The 17,908-nt window shown below is 50.8% G+C and overlaps 2 protein-coding genes across 8 annotated transcripts in view; one reads left to right on the forward strand and one right to left on the reverse strand.

The window, feature by feature from the left end:
* The window catches only part of LOC105064237 (histone H1.9), an 8,251-nt gene extending 5,317 nt beyond the window's left edge, over positions 1–2,934 (forward strand). For 3 of the 4 annotated variants that reach the window (XM_074343016.1, XM_074343018.1, XM_074343017.1), the window contains one exon: positions 1,075–2,934. In XM_074343016.1, the coding sequence (XP_074199117.1) occupies positions 2,328–2,849 (522 nt within the window). In that variant the 5' untranslated portion in view covers positions 1,075–2,327 and the 3' untranslated portion in view covers positions 2,850–2,934. The remainder of the gene's footprint in view (positions 1–1,074) is intronic. The other variant, XM_074343019.1, reaches the window with a different exon arrangement.
* SGCA (sarcoglycan alpha) overlaps positions 1–7,647 on the reverse strand; it is a 17,163-nt gene extending 9,516 nt beyond the window's left edge. The window contains exons 1-8 of one of the 4 annotated variants that reach the window (XM_010949124.3): positions 7,505–7,647; positions 6,549–6,668; positions 6,292–6,446; positions 6,044–6,116; positions 5,485–5,683; positions 4,893–5,055; positions 3,774–3,982; positions 3,557–3,583 (exon numbers count right to left, since the gene is read on the reverse strand). In XM_010949124.3, the coding sequence (XP_010947426.2) occupies positions 3,557–3,583; positions 3,774–3,982; positions 4,893–5,055; positions 5,485–5,683; positions 6,044–6,116; positions 6,292–6,446; positions 6,549–6,668; positions 7,505–7,541 (983 nt within the window). In that variant the 5' untranslated portion in view covers positions 7,542–7,647. Of the gene's footprint in view, positions 1–3,556; positions 3,584–3,773; positions 3,983–4,892; positions 5,056–5,484; positions 5,684–6,043; positions 6,117–6,291; positions 6,447–6,548; positions 6,678–7,504 lie in introns of all 4 variants that reach the window. The other 3 variants (XM_074343015.1, XM_074343013.1, XM_074343014.1) reach the window with 3 other exon arrangements.
* Between the last annotated feature and the right edge of the window lie 10,261 nt (positions 7,648–17,908).

The following is a 17,908-nucleotide window of genomic DNA, read 5'->3' on the forward strand; positions in this document are numbered from 1 at the left end:
GGGTCTCATTACTCTGGCAACACACACAGGTGGAAAAATGTTTTGGGGACGTTTTTCCAGAGCAGGAGAAGAAGCCAGACCCACAGTGCCTTCCTCTATAGTCCTTCCACATCAGCACTTGGGCAGACAAATGGACAGGCAGGCATTTCTACACATGCACACGCACATGCACACGCACATGCACACACGCACGCACGCACGCACGCACGCAGGCACCCACAGCCCTGCCTCAGGCACACAGATCCCAGGGGCGGGTCTTTGAGCTGGAGGATGTTCTGACCACTAAAATCTGACATAGGCAAAAAACAGGGAGCAGAATCACAATTTGTGGATACTTTGGAAAATAGCAGGCCTTGAGAAAGCTAAAAAAAGAAAAAAGAATTGGATTTTGTAGAAATAAATCAACAGAAAATCCAAACCAACAAGGGCTAATATCGCACATGGTAAAATTGGTTATTGATTCAAAATTGATAGAGGAAGCAGATTTTCCTGACACCATCAGAGCTAGAAAATTGCCCCAGGAAAGCTAGACGTGGTGGAAATAGCTGGTCAGAAGAGAACACCCACAACGGCAGAAGATAAAATTGATCAAATTTGGCTCAGGCCAAAAAAATTAAGCCTTGTAAAATTTACATAGAAAAATCACTGATCCCAATGGGGGGAAAAATCTACCAAATAAAAATGAAAATAGAAAAAAAAAAAAAGCAAATCCTTTTCATTGCTTTGTATCAATGTTGATTGAGGAATTAAATCAACTTGGATAGATCAAGGAACTACATTTCTGTTCACTTTGGAAATTTTAGTCCCCATAAAAGTTCATAAATGTCGGTGTAATTCTGATTCTAAAAATGTTTGCACTTCTTAACCCAGTGAGTTGAGATGGTGGGGTCAAAACGGCGGGTTTAAAACTGAGGTTATTGGCCCAGGAAAAATTCGGCCCCTATGAGTGCTTATCTTCAGATCGATAATGTGTGGCACAGAAAAACCTGTACATTAAGACATCTGGTCTCATTTACTGTTAATAGTGATAAGCCTACTCTTCCTTCTTAAACTTTTTCTAATTTCTTGGTAAAGTTTGTGTCTTCCAGGTTGCAACAGTCTCACATCCGATGATGGCTACGTGAGGATTCTAGCCCATATTGCCCTCTGATGCAAAAACAAAAGGCTGTCCTGCCCCTGGGGCCCCTAGGTTAGTCATTCAGAGATTTTTACTCCCTGATAAGCAGGGGCAACGCTCCTACTCAGCCCAGAAGTAGCACCCGCATAAGATTTTGGGAGTAAAATCTCTGAGGGGGTGGAATGAGACAGGAGGGAAAGAAGCAGGGCACAGCCATTCAAGGAATGACACAGCAATAAACACCAAAATGGTGGAAGATTCAACCCCTCAGTGAGCCTTGAGGCTCAATATGGTGGGAGATTTGACTTCTCATAGACCTTGAGCTTCATTATATGCTCATTGTAATATATCCTGGTAAATGGCACTACCACAGGCACTATGACAGCTCCAAGGCTAACCGTGAAAGGTCAAAGAGTGGGCAGTGGCCAAATTCCTGGGAATCCCAGTCCCTTCCCCAGGGTGGTTAGAATGATCTTCCCACTTGTTAGCATATGAAGCTACTGAGCCCATAAAAACTGGCAACACCATGACACGTGGCAGCCTCTCTCGGTCCCTCAACTTCAGAGATGGCCCGTACTCTGTCTATGGAGTGTGTATCTACTTTTACTTTAACCTGAGCACCCAACCCCAACACCTCATGGCCTTTCTCTTGCCTTCTGAAACAGCCTACACTCTATGCAGTATGTATCTCTCTAAATAAATCTACCTTTACTCAAAAAAAAAAAAACAAAACAAAAAAACAACTGGGAATATCAGAACACCCTTAAATCAGCTGGCAGGCACACACACACCATGTGGGTCCACCCACAGGCTCACTCAGCCACAGCCCTTCTTCCCAGGCTGCCTGTCATGTCAGATGCCCACACTACCAGGCATCTCTGTCTGCTCCTCCCTGGAGGGAACAATGAGGCCACTGTGACCCTCACAGGATTCTGATGGCCTCACATTGTCCTCCTGAGGTCACCACAGAGATAACCTCACCACCCCCTGCACCTGAGGCACAAGTCTGCTGAGGCCAGCGTGGGTGAGCATCCCTGGTCCTCCTTCTGGCTGCCCAGGGCAAGGCTCGGGCCAGAGCCCTACAAGGAAGCCTCTAAGGGCACCAGGACTTGGGACACACCTAAGCCACCAAGGAGCAACCCAGTAGAGAATTCCAGCCACCATCCTGGAGGTCCTCACACCCAGTTCCCTTCATCTGCCCCAGGAAGAGATGCAGAAAGACACTTCACTGCCGCTCCCATCTGCACCCTTGGCCTCCAACAGTGTCCTGGGTCCTGGCCAGCAGGCCAGCATGTCGGGGCTCCCTGGCAAAAGCAAGGCTGGGCGCCGTGCCTACACCAAAGCCCACCGGAAGCCCAGCATATCCAAGGTGATCCTGGGGATTGTGGCGGAAAAGGGGGCACGCAATCGCGTCTCCCTGGCCACTCTGAAGAAGGCCATTGCCACCAGGGGCTACAACATGACACGCAACGCCTGGCGTTTCAAGCGAGTGCTCAGGGGCTTAGTGGACAAGGGCATGCTCAAGCAGGTGACAGGCAAGGGGGCCTCGGCCTCCTTCCTCATGGTCAAAAAGAACGCCTCCAAGTTCAGGCTCAAGGCTAAGAGACTGCAGCGGCGGCGGCAGCCTGGACAGCGCCAGCCTGGGCAGCGCCGGTTGCTCAGGGGCTCCAAACAGGGCCACAAGCGGCTCATCAAGGGGGTTCGCAGGATGGCCAAATGCCGCCGCAGTTAACCAGGCAGGCTGGGCAAGCAGGCCGGGGTTCCAGGCCTGCCATGGGCTCAGTGTGGTGCGAATAAAAGGAGCCTGACTTATTTCACACCTGCTTCCTGTAATCTCTGGGGTTCAGGGGAGGTGGGGAGACAAAGAGGTATGGGGGCACAGAGGAGAGGTAAGGCTATGGGGGGGTGGAACCTGGGCAAAATACAGGTGAGATGGAAGTAAGGCCAGGGGGAGGGCTGGAGCAATTGAAAGCATCCATAGACATTAGCTCATTCAACTACATCCGCTTGCAGGTGAAGAAACTGAGGCCAGAAAGGTTCACAGAAATTGCAAGGCAGAACGTGGCCTAGAACCCCCATGTGTCTGACTCACCTGGAAGTGTAGTTATGTGGTTGTGTACGAATGTGTGTGTGTGCGTGTGTGTGCTGGAAACCTCTTAAGTTGCTTCTCAAACCCTTCACCCCAGGGTAGCAGCAGATCCCTGAAGCCTGGCTCTCCTGTTTCACATTAGATTCTTCCATGGAGACCAGAAAATGAGAACGCCAAGTCAGGATAGGTTAAGCCAGCACCCAGCCAGCTCAGGGCTGGAGCTCACAGGTCAAGGATGGTCCCCATCATTCCAGAGTAATCTGGTTTGTTTGTGCTGCTCAGGGAAGTCAGAGGGTCCAGCTTGATAACCCAGGGGAGCTCCCACCCAGCCCCCAGATTTTCATACTCACTCAGAGGTGGCTTGATCTCTCTTCAGCCTGTGGGAAAGCAAAGGAGAGGATTAGCTATTATCCACAACCCCTCCTGGGGCCAGGCCAGGCCAGGAGCTCCTCACTCCTTTCCTCCCTGAGGGGTCTGGGTCCCCAGACAGCACAAGTGCCACAAGAAGTCCCACCAATGTGAGCACCAGCCCCAGTGCCCTCCCTGCCCTCAGCTCCCCACACTCACCGTCCTTCCCGCCGGCAGCACATGACATAGGCCAGCAGCAGGGTAAGCAGCAGAGCCACCAGCAGGGGCACCAGGAGGGTGATCAGTGCATCGGTCAGGAAGTCTCGGGCTGTGGCCTCGGTGGGAGGGCAGAAGAACAGGTCGTGCTCCAGAATGCCATCGCCTGGAGTGGGTACCTCGTCTACAGGCTCTGGAACTGATTTATCCACCTGCTCAGAGAGCCCAGGGCTGAGCCAGGGGTGGGTGGCTGGACACGGAGACTCCCAGGGCACAGGGCAGGAGTTCTGGGGCCACCCTACTCTGTGCAACCACAGGGATTCCTCCTGCCTGGCCTCCCCCAGCTCTTGTGACCAAGCAGGACTAGGAGCCAGGAGAGAAATCCGAGGAGACGGTACAATGGTTAGGGCACAGCTCTTGAGTCCAACTGCGTGGGTTTGAATTCTGTTTCGGGCAAGTGCTGTGATGCAATGACTTTGAAGTGTCTCGGTTTCCTCACCTGTAAAGTCAGATGCTAATAGTGGTACCTACCTCCCGGGGCGGTTGTGAGGATAAAATCTGTTGATTGCATAGTGCCTAGCACAGAGCAAGTGCTCAAGAATGTGGATTACCAGTCCCCGTAATGTTGGTCAAGTCTCAGGAAAGGTTCCTAGGCCTGGGAATAGGATCTCTAGGAGCCCTAACCACCTCAGCTCAGGATCCCAAAGAGCAATAATGAGCGTCTTTGGTTTCTAACACGGGGGTGAGAACTGTCGGTTCCTTATTGCAGGTCGATTTGCTAGGTGACACCTCAGAGGAAAAAACAGAGCTGTCACACAGAGGTCTTTGGTGGAGAAAGGGATTCAGAACTGCCCCGTGAGAGCGACTGTTCTGGCTCTTGGTTTGGGCACTTCTGGGGCTCCAGGAGCTACAGCGATCCCTCGTCCAGATCATGGATTCTGTCGCCCTCTTGTGGAAGAAGGTAGAACTTCAGGGTGTGTGTGTGTGTGTGTGTGTGTGTGTGTGTGTGTGTCTAACTGAGAAACAACTTAAGAGAAACAGAGAGATGGGAGAGTAAGGTGGGATGCAGGAGACCATGATGCCATGCCCCACCCCACCCCTGGAGCTAGGGTCCCTTCTCACCAGGGACACATTGCACCAGTCAACGCGGAAGTGAGGTGCCAAGGTGTCATAGCAGGACAGAAGAGGAGGCTGGCTCTGGGCACAGCGAGCGTGGCTGTCAGGGGATGCCACCATCTTCAGGCAGGTGGAGAAGGGTGAGGCAGAGCCCACCTTGATGTACACCCTGGGCCCAGATAGAAACCACCATCAGCAAATTGGAGGGTATCACTGGGCACTGGAGATTTGGGGGTTACGACCACTCCGAGATCTGGGGTTATGATGAGAGTACACAGAGCACTTCAGTCTTCTGGTGGCCTTGTCCCCGCCAGGAAAGAACAAGGATGGATATTTCATGTCCTAATGGGCACAAGGAAGTGCAGAGTTCAGGGTAACTAGGGTTTGGGCCCAGGAAGGACAAGAGATGAGAGGGTGACCAGAAGAAAGGAGACAGTGTCATGATGCTGCGAAGTGAAGATGGGCATGGTGAGCATGAAAAAAGGTGGGTAAAGCCCCACTTGGAAATTAGGGAGACCCATGTTCTATGCCAACCACCCAGACAAAAGACAAGCTGCCCTCTCCTCCTCCAAGAAGCCTTCCTGGGTTGCATGCCTACCCTTCTTTGCGGCCCTCGATAGGAAGGGGAACTCGGCCCCCACGGTCCAAGGCAGAGGTGATGTTGAGCAGCTGGAGCTCCCCAGGCTCCCAGAGCCCTCTCAGGGCTGTGAGGAAACGGCTGGCAGGTGTTGAGGGCAGCACCTCCTCCACATCATGGCTGCGCACCAGGAACTCAGCCTGGTATGGCAGCAGGGGGCCTGGGAGGGCCAAGTGGGTGCCTGAGGCTGCACCCATCCCCCAGCTCTGCCCCCAGCCCTGCATGGATCCTTCTCAAGCCCTCCCAACGTAACCTCCTCCCTGTATCCCCTCAGCTCCCTTCCTTCCTCCTCAATACCCCACACATCACAAGCCTCAAAAGCTCTTCCCCCACACCCACAGCCTCAACGACTTGCCCAAAGCCCCATAGCCTATCAGCAGAGCAGCCAAGAATACAGCTCCAGAGTCTTTCCAGGATGCCCTGCCCCTCCCCAGTACTCCAAAATCTCCCCTTCTACACCCCTTTCCAGGGGAGAGCCTCCAAGACTGGCATTGGTGGGGTGGGGCAGGGCTGGTGGTACCTTCTGGATCCCCAATCAATAGCACCAGACTCTGCTGGGTGGTGTCGAAGCTGTCCCGATTGTAGGCTGTGACCTGGAGGATGGGGTAGAGGGCTGAGAGCCAGGGTTAGGGGAGAAACGTGGTACAGCTGGGCAGGCAGGAGAGGACGGAGATACCGCCCCAAATTAAAGGCACGTGACTTATGTCAATGAATGAACACTGGATCCCTGCTGCAAGTGGCACAGCCCACCAGGGTCCCTGTTGGTACCTCGATGACCTGGCGTCCACGATCTTCTGGGGTGGCGGTGCCGTAGAGGAAGCCAGGGTGATGGGGGCTTCGCTGGGTGTAGCGGAGCCACCGGGGCAGGTCTGGGTGTCCCTGGAGGTGGGCATGGTAGGTGACAGGGACAGAGGGTGGGACAGCTGGTGGAAGGAAGGAGAGAAGGTTGGAGACACGACGAGGGCCTTCTCCAGACCTGGACCAGGCACCCCTACCCACCCTGGCGCCCCTCAGGCCCCTCTCACCGACATGCTCAGCAAGGCGCAGGAAGGCCTCATGGTCCAGGGTGTGTACAAAGACGCGGCCCACAAGCGGGTGCAGGGTGGTCTCCTGGGCCTCGGTGCCCACCAGCCCTGCCAGGAGACCTGTGGAAACTCATGAGCCCCAAACGTAAAAACCAACCTCAGTCCTGGCCAGGGAATGAGCTCGCCTTGTCTACCCAGCCCCTGGCGTCCCCGAGGGACAGGAGAAATGTGAGCGAGGAGGCAGATGGCTTTGCTGGATCCCAGCAAGGATGCGGTGGGGTCCTGGCTGTGCCACACACTTTAATCAGTGACAAGACCCAGACTTTGGTTTGGTTTTGATTCATGGAAGCCCCTTCACTCCTCATGTTAGGCCCTCAGTCGGGGGTCACAGTGGGAAGGGACTGATGTCTGGCTGAGAGGGGTGTGTGTCTGAGTGTGCGTGTGCGTGTGCGTGTGCGTGTGTGTATTAAGAGCACTTGGAAAAGAACCCATGCTGTCGGGAGGTTGGAGAGAGTGGAGTTGGGGGAGGGAGGGCAGGACCCCTTGGAGGTGGCAGGTAGCCATTCTGGGGCTCCCCCACAACATATAGGGGGAATAGGGCCCACACTAGAGGCGGGTAGGAACTGAGTGAAGGGGATCCCCCGGGAGAGGACCTGCCCCAACAGCCCCCACACATTCCCAGGGCCAAATTTAGCCTGGACCCAGAAAGAAGCCAGCCCAGCCAGCCCATTAAAGGGCCCACGACGCTCTGGGCCTGTGCGGTTAGGCCCGGCTGGGCCTAGGACACCCCACCCCTCAGAGATCCCAGCCTTAGTTCCCGGGAGCTCCCACCGGCTGTGGAATTTACACCCCAAAGTCCTTCTGGTCCTGGCCTCATCCCCACCCCTGACTCCTCCCCTGAGGAACTTCCCACACCCCCATCCCGGGCCTCTGCCCTGAAGAAGATCCCAACTTGCCTACAAGGAGAGGAATCCAGATTAGCGTGGCTGCCATGGCTGCCCCAGCCCGGCCCTGCCCTGTGAGTGACAGAGACAGGAGCCGGGGGCAGGGAGGAGGGAGGGACGGGAAGGTGTCCCAGAGCAGCTGCGCTGGCTTCAGCCAGCGGGGCCCTCCCCCTCCCCACCCAGAGCAGGCACTAAATCTAGGGTGGCCACCCTCCTCGTGTGACAAGGTCCATCTAATCATCCCCTCCTGGGGGCCAGAGTCTATCTCTCAACCACCAACCTGACTGCCTTGATCCCCTCTTAGAGCCCGAATGGCTCCCATTGTCCTGAATTCCCCACCTGTTGAAGGCTTGCAGGCCTCTCCTGTACCGGGCCATCCGGTCTAGAATCCCTCCGCCTTCTACTCTCCTCACCTACCCCCCCATACACACACACACACACACACACACACACACACACACTACCCCAGGCTTCTGCCCAGCCTCACTCTGCTGCCCACAAACTAATACTCTCTCCTGAGTCCACACACCTTTGCACAAGCAGGTCCCTCTGCCTGGAGTTCCCTTCTAGCCTGCACCCAACCAGCAAACTTCCATTCACCTTTCAGGACTCAGCGCAGGCCTCCTCTCCTCTCTGAAGCCTGTCTGGCCTCCCTTCCTCCCCTAGGCTGGGACCCCCTTAAGCCCCTGTGCACAGCCCAATCACACAGTGTTTCAGGGCGGACTGGGATCTTACCATCCTTTTATCCCTGGACCTGCCACAGGGCCCGGCAACTAGCAGGTGTAGGGGGCAAGGCGATGGCTTCCTTAAGAGCACATGAGGGTGCCCATTCACCCAGCCCAGTCCTCAGACCAGGCACTCCAGCACTTGCCCCTGGTCTGGGTAGAGAGCCCTGGGTGGGACCAGCCAGGTCAAGACAGGGGAGTAAAAGAGGTGGCCCAGGCCTGCAGGCCTACAGCCCTGGATGTGAATCCCACCTTGACCCCTCACTGGAGAATGTGGCCTTGAAAAAAATCCATCAGCCTCTCTCTTTCCACAACTACAAAGGGGCGAGAATAATGCTGGCCTCTTGGTGTCTTCCTGAGGAATCCACAAAATCATGAATCCAGTACATATTTACAAAGTATCTACTATGTCCCAGGCACTGAAGGGGCAGTGATGAGCGGCCTCTGCCCCGGGGGAGCTGCCCCGTTTGGTATTATGCTGAAGGTTTTATATATAGTAACTCATCCCATCCCCACAGCAGTTCCATGAAGCAGGTATTATCTTTGTCCCCATTTTCCAGATGAGAAGCGGCATAAAGGGTGTGTAACTTCCCCGAGGCCACCTGACAGACAGCTGAATGCATGGCAAGCTCTTAGCATGGTGCTTGACTCAACCCAGGGTCCTGCCAATGTCCTGGTGGGGGTCAGGGTGGGGGTCAGGGGGAGCATCACTGCCCCCTCCTCCCTGCATCTGCCAAAGGATCTCAGTCCAGGTGTGAAGGAGGCAGGGCATCCTTCTTTCTCTGGGCTTCCCATTCAGAGCAGGCAGGGGGGCACTCTCCCCAAATGTCCTGAGAAGGAGGCAGGGGACCATGTGTCCCAAAACTCTTGGTGCCTGTGCAGGCATTCTTCCTGGGCCTTGAGACAAAAGGGATTGCCACCTCACCCCCGCAACCAAATGCCCCAGGCAAGGACATCAGGGACCTGCCCTGAATGGGCCTGAGGAGGAAGGGGTTGGCCTGCAGACTGGGGTGACCAGTGGGCAGGTTACTCAATCCTTGTCCCTTCCTCCCTCCCCACCTGGCCATCCCTTCCGTCGTGGATAGCCAGCAGATTCCAGAGTCAGTGGCCGCTCAGGCTCTCAGACAGAGCGAGGTACGTCCCAGAGTCACCTTGGCACCTTTCTGCCTTCTCAGAGGTGGAGGGCAAGAGGAAGAAAGAGTCTGAGGTAGAGGATAGTCAGAGGGCTCTGGGGGAGCAGGCCGAGGTGCCAGAGCCTGGCCACCTGCCCAGGCCTCAGCCCCTCCCTGGTTCCATGTGACTCCCCTCCCTCTCCTGGCTGCTATTTTTACAGCCACCCACTGGCACCCTCAGCCTCAGTATTGCCCAAACCCAGTGGCCACCAGGCCCGCCAAGGCCAGCCTTCCTTACTGACCCGTCTCCCCCTCCCCAAAACCAGGAGAACCAGGGACTCTGCCAGGAGCCAACCGGAAGTCCCCTGAAAGTCTCCTCAGGTCCACCAGAGGACCGCCCCACCTCCGAGCTGTCTGGATTGCAACCTGCTCCTGGAACCCTCAGGACCTTCTGTTCCTTGAGGCCTGGGGATAGGGAGGGGGAGGTCATGGGTATTTTTTAAACCTTATTTTGGAAAATGTAAGATAAAACTAAAGTATACAAAATAATACAATAAGCCTCCATATATCTCTCACCCAGCTTCAACAAGGATCAACTCACAGTCTTGTTTCATCTGCACCCCTCCCAATTCCCCCCCAGTTAATTTCCTCAATATTTCATTGTGAATCTATGAAAGATAATGACTTTTTTTTTTAACATAATCACAATCAATATACCCAATCACATGATTTTACCTTAAGGGTAATAATAATTCCTTAATATCTGAGCTATAGTGTTCAAATTTCCAATTTCTCATAAATGTCTTATTTCTTTTTGCAGTGTATTTGTTTGAATAAGGATCCAAATAATATGTACACATTGCAATTGATAGGTCCTTTTGAAATCTCTTTAAATCTATAGATTCGTCCTCCAACTAACTCTCTCTCTCTCTTTCCTTGGGGTAACCATGTAATTTGCTGTATAGTTTTCCAGTCTGGATTTTGCTGATGGCATCTCTACGGTGTTCTTTAACATGTTCCTCTGAGTGCTGTACTTCTTCCAAATTGTATTTCCTGTACATTGTTATTTCTCATAAATTGTAGTTGGATCAAGAGCCATATCAGGTGTAGGTTCCATTTTCTTTGGCAAGACCACTTCGTAGGTGGTCATAGGAGCCCATCTTGAGGTCCTGATTTGGTCCTACCCAGCTGGAGCATCCATCTGGGAGAAGAGGGGGGTCAGTTCTGCATCTCAGTCTCTCAGCCTTGTCTCTACGAGCCCAGTCCAGGTTCTAATGCCTCTACTTCACTTCTGCTACCCCAGCCCTGACCTCAGCTAGTTGATTCTCTGTCTCTACTGCTTTGCCATCCGCACCTGTCTCCCCAGGTTTCTGCCTCATCTTGGCCCATCAGTGTCTCAGTTTAATACTTTAAGTTCTTTGTCCTTTTCTCTCCCCATCTCAATGAATGTTTACTGAATAAATGAATGATTGATTGAATAATATATCATCTTCCCAACTCTGGCTCATTCCACTCCCATCTCTATGAACCCGTCTCTTGATCTCTAAGGGCCATATTTTCTTCATCTGCATCTAAAACGGAGGATTAGATGTCGTCAAGAGGGACAAAGGAAAGAGATTCTCGTCATTTTTATCTGATTGTCGCATCTGCCTCCCAGACTCCACCCACATCCTTCTCCTGCATCCTCTTCGCCGCCCCCAGCCCTACAACAAAGGGTGCGATCTGTCAATCTGCCACGAGAGGGCGCGTTCGCCGGCTCCAGCCCTAACTTGCGCCTGCGCAATATTGGGCCGGAGCCGTGTAACCAGTCCGGATGGCCCCAGAGCGCCCCGCCCAGGGCAGGGATACGCGTCAGAGGTCCTTGCTGAGCGCGACGGTAGAGAAGGCGACGGAGGAGGGGACTCACAGCCTCTAGCTCTGCCTCATCCTCCCGTTCCGAGTCCAGAGGATGTTCTTCCAAACAAGGAGGAGAAGCCGCATGGAGGCAGGGGGCTGGACACAATGCCGTCTTCCCCACCCTCCCTGTCATCTGTATCATCCCTCCGACTTGCGAGGATATTTTCATCTTTCCCTACCCCCACGACATTTGGGGGCACCAGCCTGAGGACCTAAGTATACCCAGAATCCTCCTCCTCTTTTTATTGGTGAACTTCAGTCCTCAAAGGGGTTCCTTGAGCCTCATTAGGGCCCAAAGCTATCCATCATGGGTCTGAGAATGCCAGAGACCATCCCTGGCCAAACTTTTCAGCTTACAGGAGAAACTGGGAAGGGGAAGGACTGTCAGAGGTCCCACAGCACAGTATTCTGCACAGCTCCATCTCTGGACTTGGAGCCCAGGGCCCTTCCTATCCAGACACTCCCTCTGTGTAAAGTGGAGGCAATAAGGATCATCGATGAGATAATGGAAGCAAAAGTGCTTTGTAAACTGTAAAGCTCTAGAGAAAGTAAGGGGTCTTTTATTTATTTATAACTGACAGTGCAAGGCAATAGCTGCCTAGGGCCAGCCCAGTGGCACAGCCTGTGAGCCAGGAGAAGTCAGATGCAGCAGCCACCATTCAATGACAGAGGATTAGGAAAAAGAAAAGAAACAAAATCACTGACTTTTTTTGTGGATGGTGTGAGTACTTATATAGAAAGCCCCCAAAATCCCATAGGCATGTTGTCAGAGTTATTAAGAGAGATCAGCGAGGTTGTTGGGCAAAGTTTAACATCCAAATTTAAAGAAAATACAAAATTCAACCGTATGTCTACACATGAGCAATCGTTTATTAGAAACTGCAATATCTTTTTAAAAAGAAATGATTTACAATAAAATGAAAACTGTACAGAGCCCAGAAAAAAACTTAGAAAAGTTATTAAAAGATATTTGTGAAGAAAAACTATATGCTATAAAACTATAAAAACTATAGGCTATAAAAGGAATAAATCGAGAAATGGAGAGATGTGTTAAGATCAAGAATGAGAAGCCTCAGTGTCACGAAGACGATTCTCTCCATAAAAATCTATCAATTCTATGCAAGTGCACTAAATATTCCAACAGGATTTTTTCAGAGAACTAGGCAAACTGATTCTAAAATTCATGTGGAAGAACAGAGGACTAATAAGAGACCAGACGATTCTGAAAAAGAATTAGCCCCTAACAGATACCAAGACTTATTTGGAAGCGATAGTAATTAAAACAGTGTGGTCTTGGTGCTTGGCTAGACAAAGAGATCGATAGAATAAAGTGCCCAGAAACAGATCCAGGCATATGTGGGAATTTGATTTATGATGGCAGTGGCATTGCAACTCAGTGAGCGAGAAGAGACAATTCAAAAAAAAAAAGTTCTGTGACAATTGACTTCTCATATAAACAGTCTTTTTTTTTTTTTTTTTTTTTTTTTTGGTGGGAGGAGGAGGTAATTAGGTTTATTTATTTATTTAATGGAGGTACTGGGGATTGAACCTAGGACCTTGTGCATGCTAGGCACACACTCTACGACTGAGCTACACTTCCCCCCTTCGTATAAGCAATCTTCACATCAGCCATAAATATGAATTTCAGCTGGATTAAAGACCTAAAAGTAAAAAACAAAATTTTAAAACATTTAGAAGAAAAGATAGGAGAGGTCAGGGTAGGAAACGTTTTCTTAGATGAATGACATAAGTCACAAAAGATTGAATGATTTTACTACATTAAAAAAATCGCTTTCTTCTATGAAAATGACATTACAAATGAAGTTAAAAGACAACCAGCAGCCTGGGTGACAATATTGGCAGCACATGAAACAGATAAAAGGTTAGTATCCAGGGTATATAAACACCTCCTACAAGTCAATAAAAAAAAGCACAGAACTTTTGAGTGCCACCCTAGACGGTATTCTTTCCCTTCTTCCTTGTTACTAGAACCCTGATTCAGTAATCAAGGATCAAGGCTTTGGGTGAGGCTGGACCTTCCCCATTCCCAAAGGGGTAACAGTGATTGGTCTAAATATAGCAGGATAATACGGTTCCTCTAATCAATGATTGTTTTAGGTGTGGACATAAATGCAGTTCTGTCCAGTGAGACCAAAAGGGAGATCTCCTGCGGGGTCTTTAGGAAAAAGACACTGAGAAGAAAGCATCCACTTTCTTCTGCCTCTGGACATTGTTGTCTGCCTGAGCTGCCCGGAGCCATCTTGCACCATGAGGGGGCCCGTCTTGGAGGCAAGTCAACATGATGAGGATGGTGTTACGGAAAGATAGAAAGAACCTCTTCCTCAGTGTCACAGTTGAGCCTCTGAATGAACCAAACCTAGAACTCCTTGTTATGTGAGATAATAAAATTCCTAACCACTTCTAGTTGGGCTCTCTGTATCAACAGCTGCAGTGGACATGAGCATAAGCAATTCACAAGGAGGAAACCCAGATGGCCAATGAACAAGATATGATGTTCCATCTCAGAGGCAGGGAATGCAGAGTCAAATGAGAGACTACTTCACACCCATCAGACTGGCAAAAATAGGAAGTCTAACAAGAGCAGATGTTGGCAAGAATGTGGTTAGACAGGACATCTTGTACAAATGCTGGTGGCAGGAGCGTAAAGTGGTTCAGGACCGCTAGAGAGCAGCCCGGCAGCGCCAGCCCAGTAGGCAGGGTGCCTGCCCTGCAGCTGTGGCTTCCTGCTCCGAGGTGTACACTCCAGAGATGGGTTCAGACAAGCACAGGGGTGTTCACTGCAGCCCTGCTTATAACAGCAAAACAAAAACAACGCCAAGGCCTGTCAGTAGAGGAACTGATAAGCTGTGGCTTATTCACATGATGAAATAGTAAACAGAAGTTTAGATGAATGAACCAAAGCTATATGTATCAGTGTGGCTCCATTTGTGAAAAGCGTATCAAGTGAAAAAAGACACAGAATGATACCCACCCGTTGGATGGTCATTATACACATTTTAACAGTACAGAAAGCATTACTATATGCTGCTTTGTGAATACTTAAGTATGTAAGGAAAATATGAAATTATGCGCTAGTCTTAAAAGGGAAGGACATTCTGACCTATGCCACAACATGAATGAATCTTGAGGACATTATGCTAAGCAAAATAAGCCAGTCACAAAAGGACAAATACGGTATGTTTCCATTTATATGACATACCTAGAATGGTCAAATTCATAGAGACAGGAAGTAGAATGGTAGTTGCCAGGGGCTGGGGGTATGGAGGAATGAGGAGTTTTTGTTTAATGGGTAGAGAGTTTCAGTTTGGGAAGATGAAACAGTTGCAGAGATGGATAATCACGATGGTTGCAAAGCAGTGTGAATGTCCTTAATGTTAACAAACTGCACACTTTGAATGGTCAAAACAGGAAATTTTGTGTTATGTGTGTTTAACAATTAAAAATGGTAATTAAAAAATTATGGGCTATAAAGCATGCATTCTCAGTTGGTGAGAGTGGGTAGGGCGGGCAGCGGGACTGCAGAGAAAGACAAAGTGGCTTCAACTCCAAACTCTCCTGTTCTGTTTCTTTTACATAAAAAAACCTGAAGCAAACATGACCCAATGATAGCATTTGTAAATTCTCTTTGTTATGTGATTCTCTGAACTTTTTGTATTTTTAAAGAAACTTTTCAAACTAGAAGTAAAAAAAAAAAAAGTGTATATATATACATATATATATTTTCCCCTGAAAGAAGAGTTCTTTAAAGTAGAACTGCCCAGAAATGGCAAGATTTGTCACCCCAGCTCTCACCCCCAAGGCCACCTGAAGTGCATGGAGTTGACTAGGGGAGACTAGGGAGCTGGCTTTCCTTGCAGAGGCTCCTCCTGTGCCAGGTGCACGCCCGCCTGGCCGAGCCTGGTGGAGCGTCCAGGGCCAGGATGCTCTCTCCCCTGACCTGGGAAGGTGAGGCAAAGGCTGATGGAGGAGGCTGACTCTGACAGCCAGTCTCTTCCTTGGGCACCCACTGCAGATCCACAGAGCAGATGAAAAATAGAAACCATCATCAAAACACAGGGATGTGTAATAATAGCAGCTGCAGCAGGCAGGAGAAAGAGTTCTTCGAATCTGCTGATGACAAAATTATATTGCCCAATCTTTCCGGTTTTTTTTTTTTTTCTTTGACCTCCCTGGCGCTCCCATGGCTATGGCTGTCTGCTTTGCAAAATACATATTTACAAGCCCTCCAAGCCTGGCTAAATATAGGCTTTCTTTTAAAGCAACTGATGATTTGGAGAAATCTCTCCTCTGTCCTACCCATTCCCCGCCCTCCAACACACACACACACACACACACACACACACACACACACACACACACCCCGACTCCTTCTTGGTCTCCCTCCTGAATCCCCAAGATGTATTTGAACTTTCCAACTAGCACTAGAGCGAAGGGTGAAGGGTGAATGAAAGAAAGGGGGTCAGAGCAGAGGGATCCAGGCAAGGCAGTCTCCCAGCTATGGGAGGACCCCAAGGGACCTCTCTCCCTGCAGGGGCAATGGGGGACTTGAGACACTAAGAGGAGGGAATGAAAAACCCTTTGGGAGGTAGAGAAGAAAGGTCACCTTCATTCCCAAAATATTTGGAGGAGCTACAGGCAGGGGGTGCTTATGTGTCAGAATTTCATATAATGGACCTTAAAAGGAAACCAGAGGTCCAAAAGTCCAAGAAAGACACACATAGAGATGCAAGAGATGCGAGTACTGGTGCCCATAATTCAGCCATACTTCCCCTCGCATGCACACGTGTGTTAAAGATATACCCACATGTGTTAAAGATATACATGTAATCAGTAACAGCCAGCTCACCAAGCTCCTACTTCGTGCCAGCAGCTGTTCTAAACGCTTTATGTATTTAAAACTTGCTTAATTCTCACAGCACTGTGAAGTTGGTCTATTATCTCCATTTGACAGATGAAGAAAATTTGTTGAAGTCCCTTAACTGGGAAAGGCAGGCTGGAGATTCTAACAAAGATGTTTTAACGTCAAAACCCATGTTCTGCTCTGTTCCACAGAGTTGGGGACACCCAGGATCGTCCATGGTCAGGAGACACACTCAGACATTCAAGTTTGAGCAATTTGAGATAACTGAGGCTTAGGGAGTAGAAATGACTAGCCCAAGGTCACCCAGCAAAAGGGTGGAGCTCAGATTCAATTCAGACCTTGTGAACCCTGGTCTCATTCCTCCCAAACTGGGTAAGTCACTTCCCACTGTCTCAGTTTCCTCATTCCCCCTGGGAAGGGGTCAGCCAAAGGCCAGGGAAGGCCCTCCAACACTGACATCCTGGCTTTGAGTTCTTCTGTATATGTAAGCATGTACACTCATGCACGCCTTCCCAGCACCCTCGGATCAGCCCAAATCCCTGGCACAGGTGACCAGATGAAGGAGAGTGATTGGGGCAGGGACCACTGGCTCACCACAAAACGGCCAAAGAGCAGGGTTTAGGCCAGCCTCTGCTCAGCTAGGCCAGCCTCTGCTCAGATGACCCTGGCCATGGAAACACCACTTCAGACGCTGAGTCTCAAGGCCCCAGGGCTGGGAAGAGAAGCCAGCCTTGGCGCCCAGCCCGGGCCTGAGCCCAGGGCGCTGAGGGCTTGGGATATATCACAAATCAGGTCTCTCTCTGCCTTCATCACCCGTCTTTGCAGTTAACACCTGGTGTTTAAAACTTGCAAGCCTTAAGGGACAGTCTCAGAGGGCCCTCATCAGATTTAGGGGTAGGTGGGAAAACAGAGAGAGGCTTTATCAGGAAGATGGCTGGGGGTGGATTATCTCTCCCTGTAGAAGCCTCCAGCCTTTTTAGCAAAAACTGGGAAAGGCACACACCCTGTCTTCTGTGTTCCAGCCACTTTCTCCTCAGTTTACGGAAATGGATTTGTCCAAGGTCACACAGCTTGTGGTGGAGCCAGGATTTGAATTCTGGCAGCCTGGCTCCCGGGCCAACTGTGGGGACCACTCTACCCTCTATTCCATGGCAGAGGTAAGGAAGGAACTACCATTCAAAAACACCAGGCAACTCTACAAAGGACGATGAAGAGAGAAAGATTGCCCCAGGGCACTGAGCTAGGAGGGTGAGGATCGCAGCCTAAGGAATGAAAATTAGGTTCACACTCATCAGTTTGGGTGTAACCCTCCCACAAGTAACCACCCTCCTCACCCTCCTTGCAGGTGGGATCGCTACCTCAGCAAGGACTGGACTGGATGGAGGGGAGGAGGTAACACCCCATTCCCCACGCCTCTCACGGGCCAGCCGGCTTGGCGCCAGACCCCAGGGGAAGGAGTGACGGTAAAGCACTCATTGCTCCATTAAAGCTTCTTCAGGAATCCTGGCTGGGGGTGTCACGGAGCTAACCAGGAGCCCTGGAAATAATGATCCCACTCATTAGCCTCAGTCACCCAAGCTCTGGGCTGGCTCTGACCCTCCTGCATCCCAAAGCACTTAAAAGGGGTTTCACTCTTGGAAGTCTCTGGACAAGGGAAACCCAAGCATCCCAGTAATTCTAGTTCACTCCAAGCTGCTGCTTGGAGACGTTGTTGGGGGTTGGGGGTGGGGGTGGGGGTGGGTGAGGGGTAGGGTCTCTAGGCCTGACAGTTGGTTCTCAGCTCCTCTCATCCTTAGAAGCT

This window comes from Camelus bactrianus, chromosome 16, assembly GCF_048773025.1.
Source record: "Camelus bactrianus isolate YW-2024 breed Bactrian camel chromosome 16, ASM4877302v1, whole genome shotgun sequence".
Lineage (NCBI taxonomy): Eukaryota > Metazoa > Chordata > Mammalia > Artiodactyla > Camelidae > Camelus > Camelus bactrianus.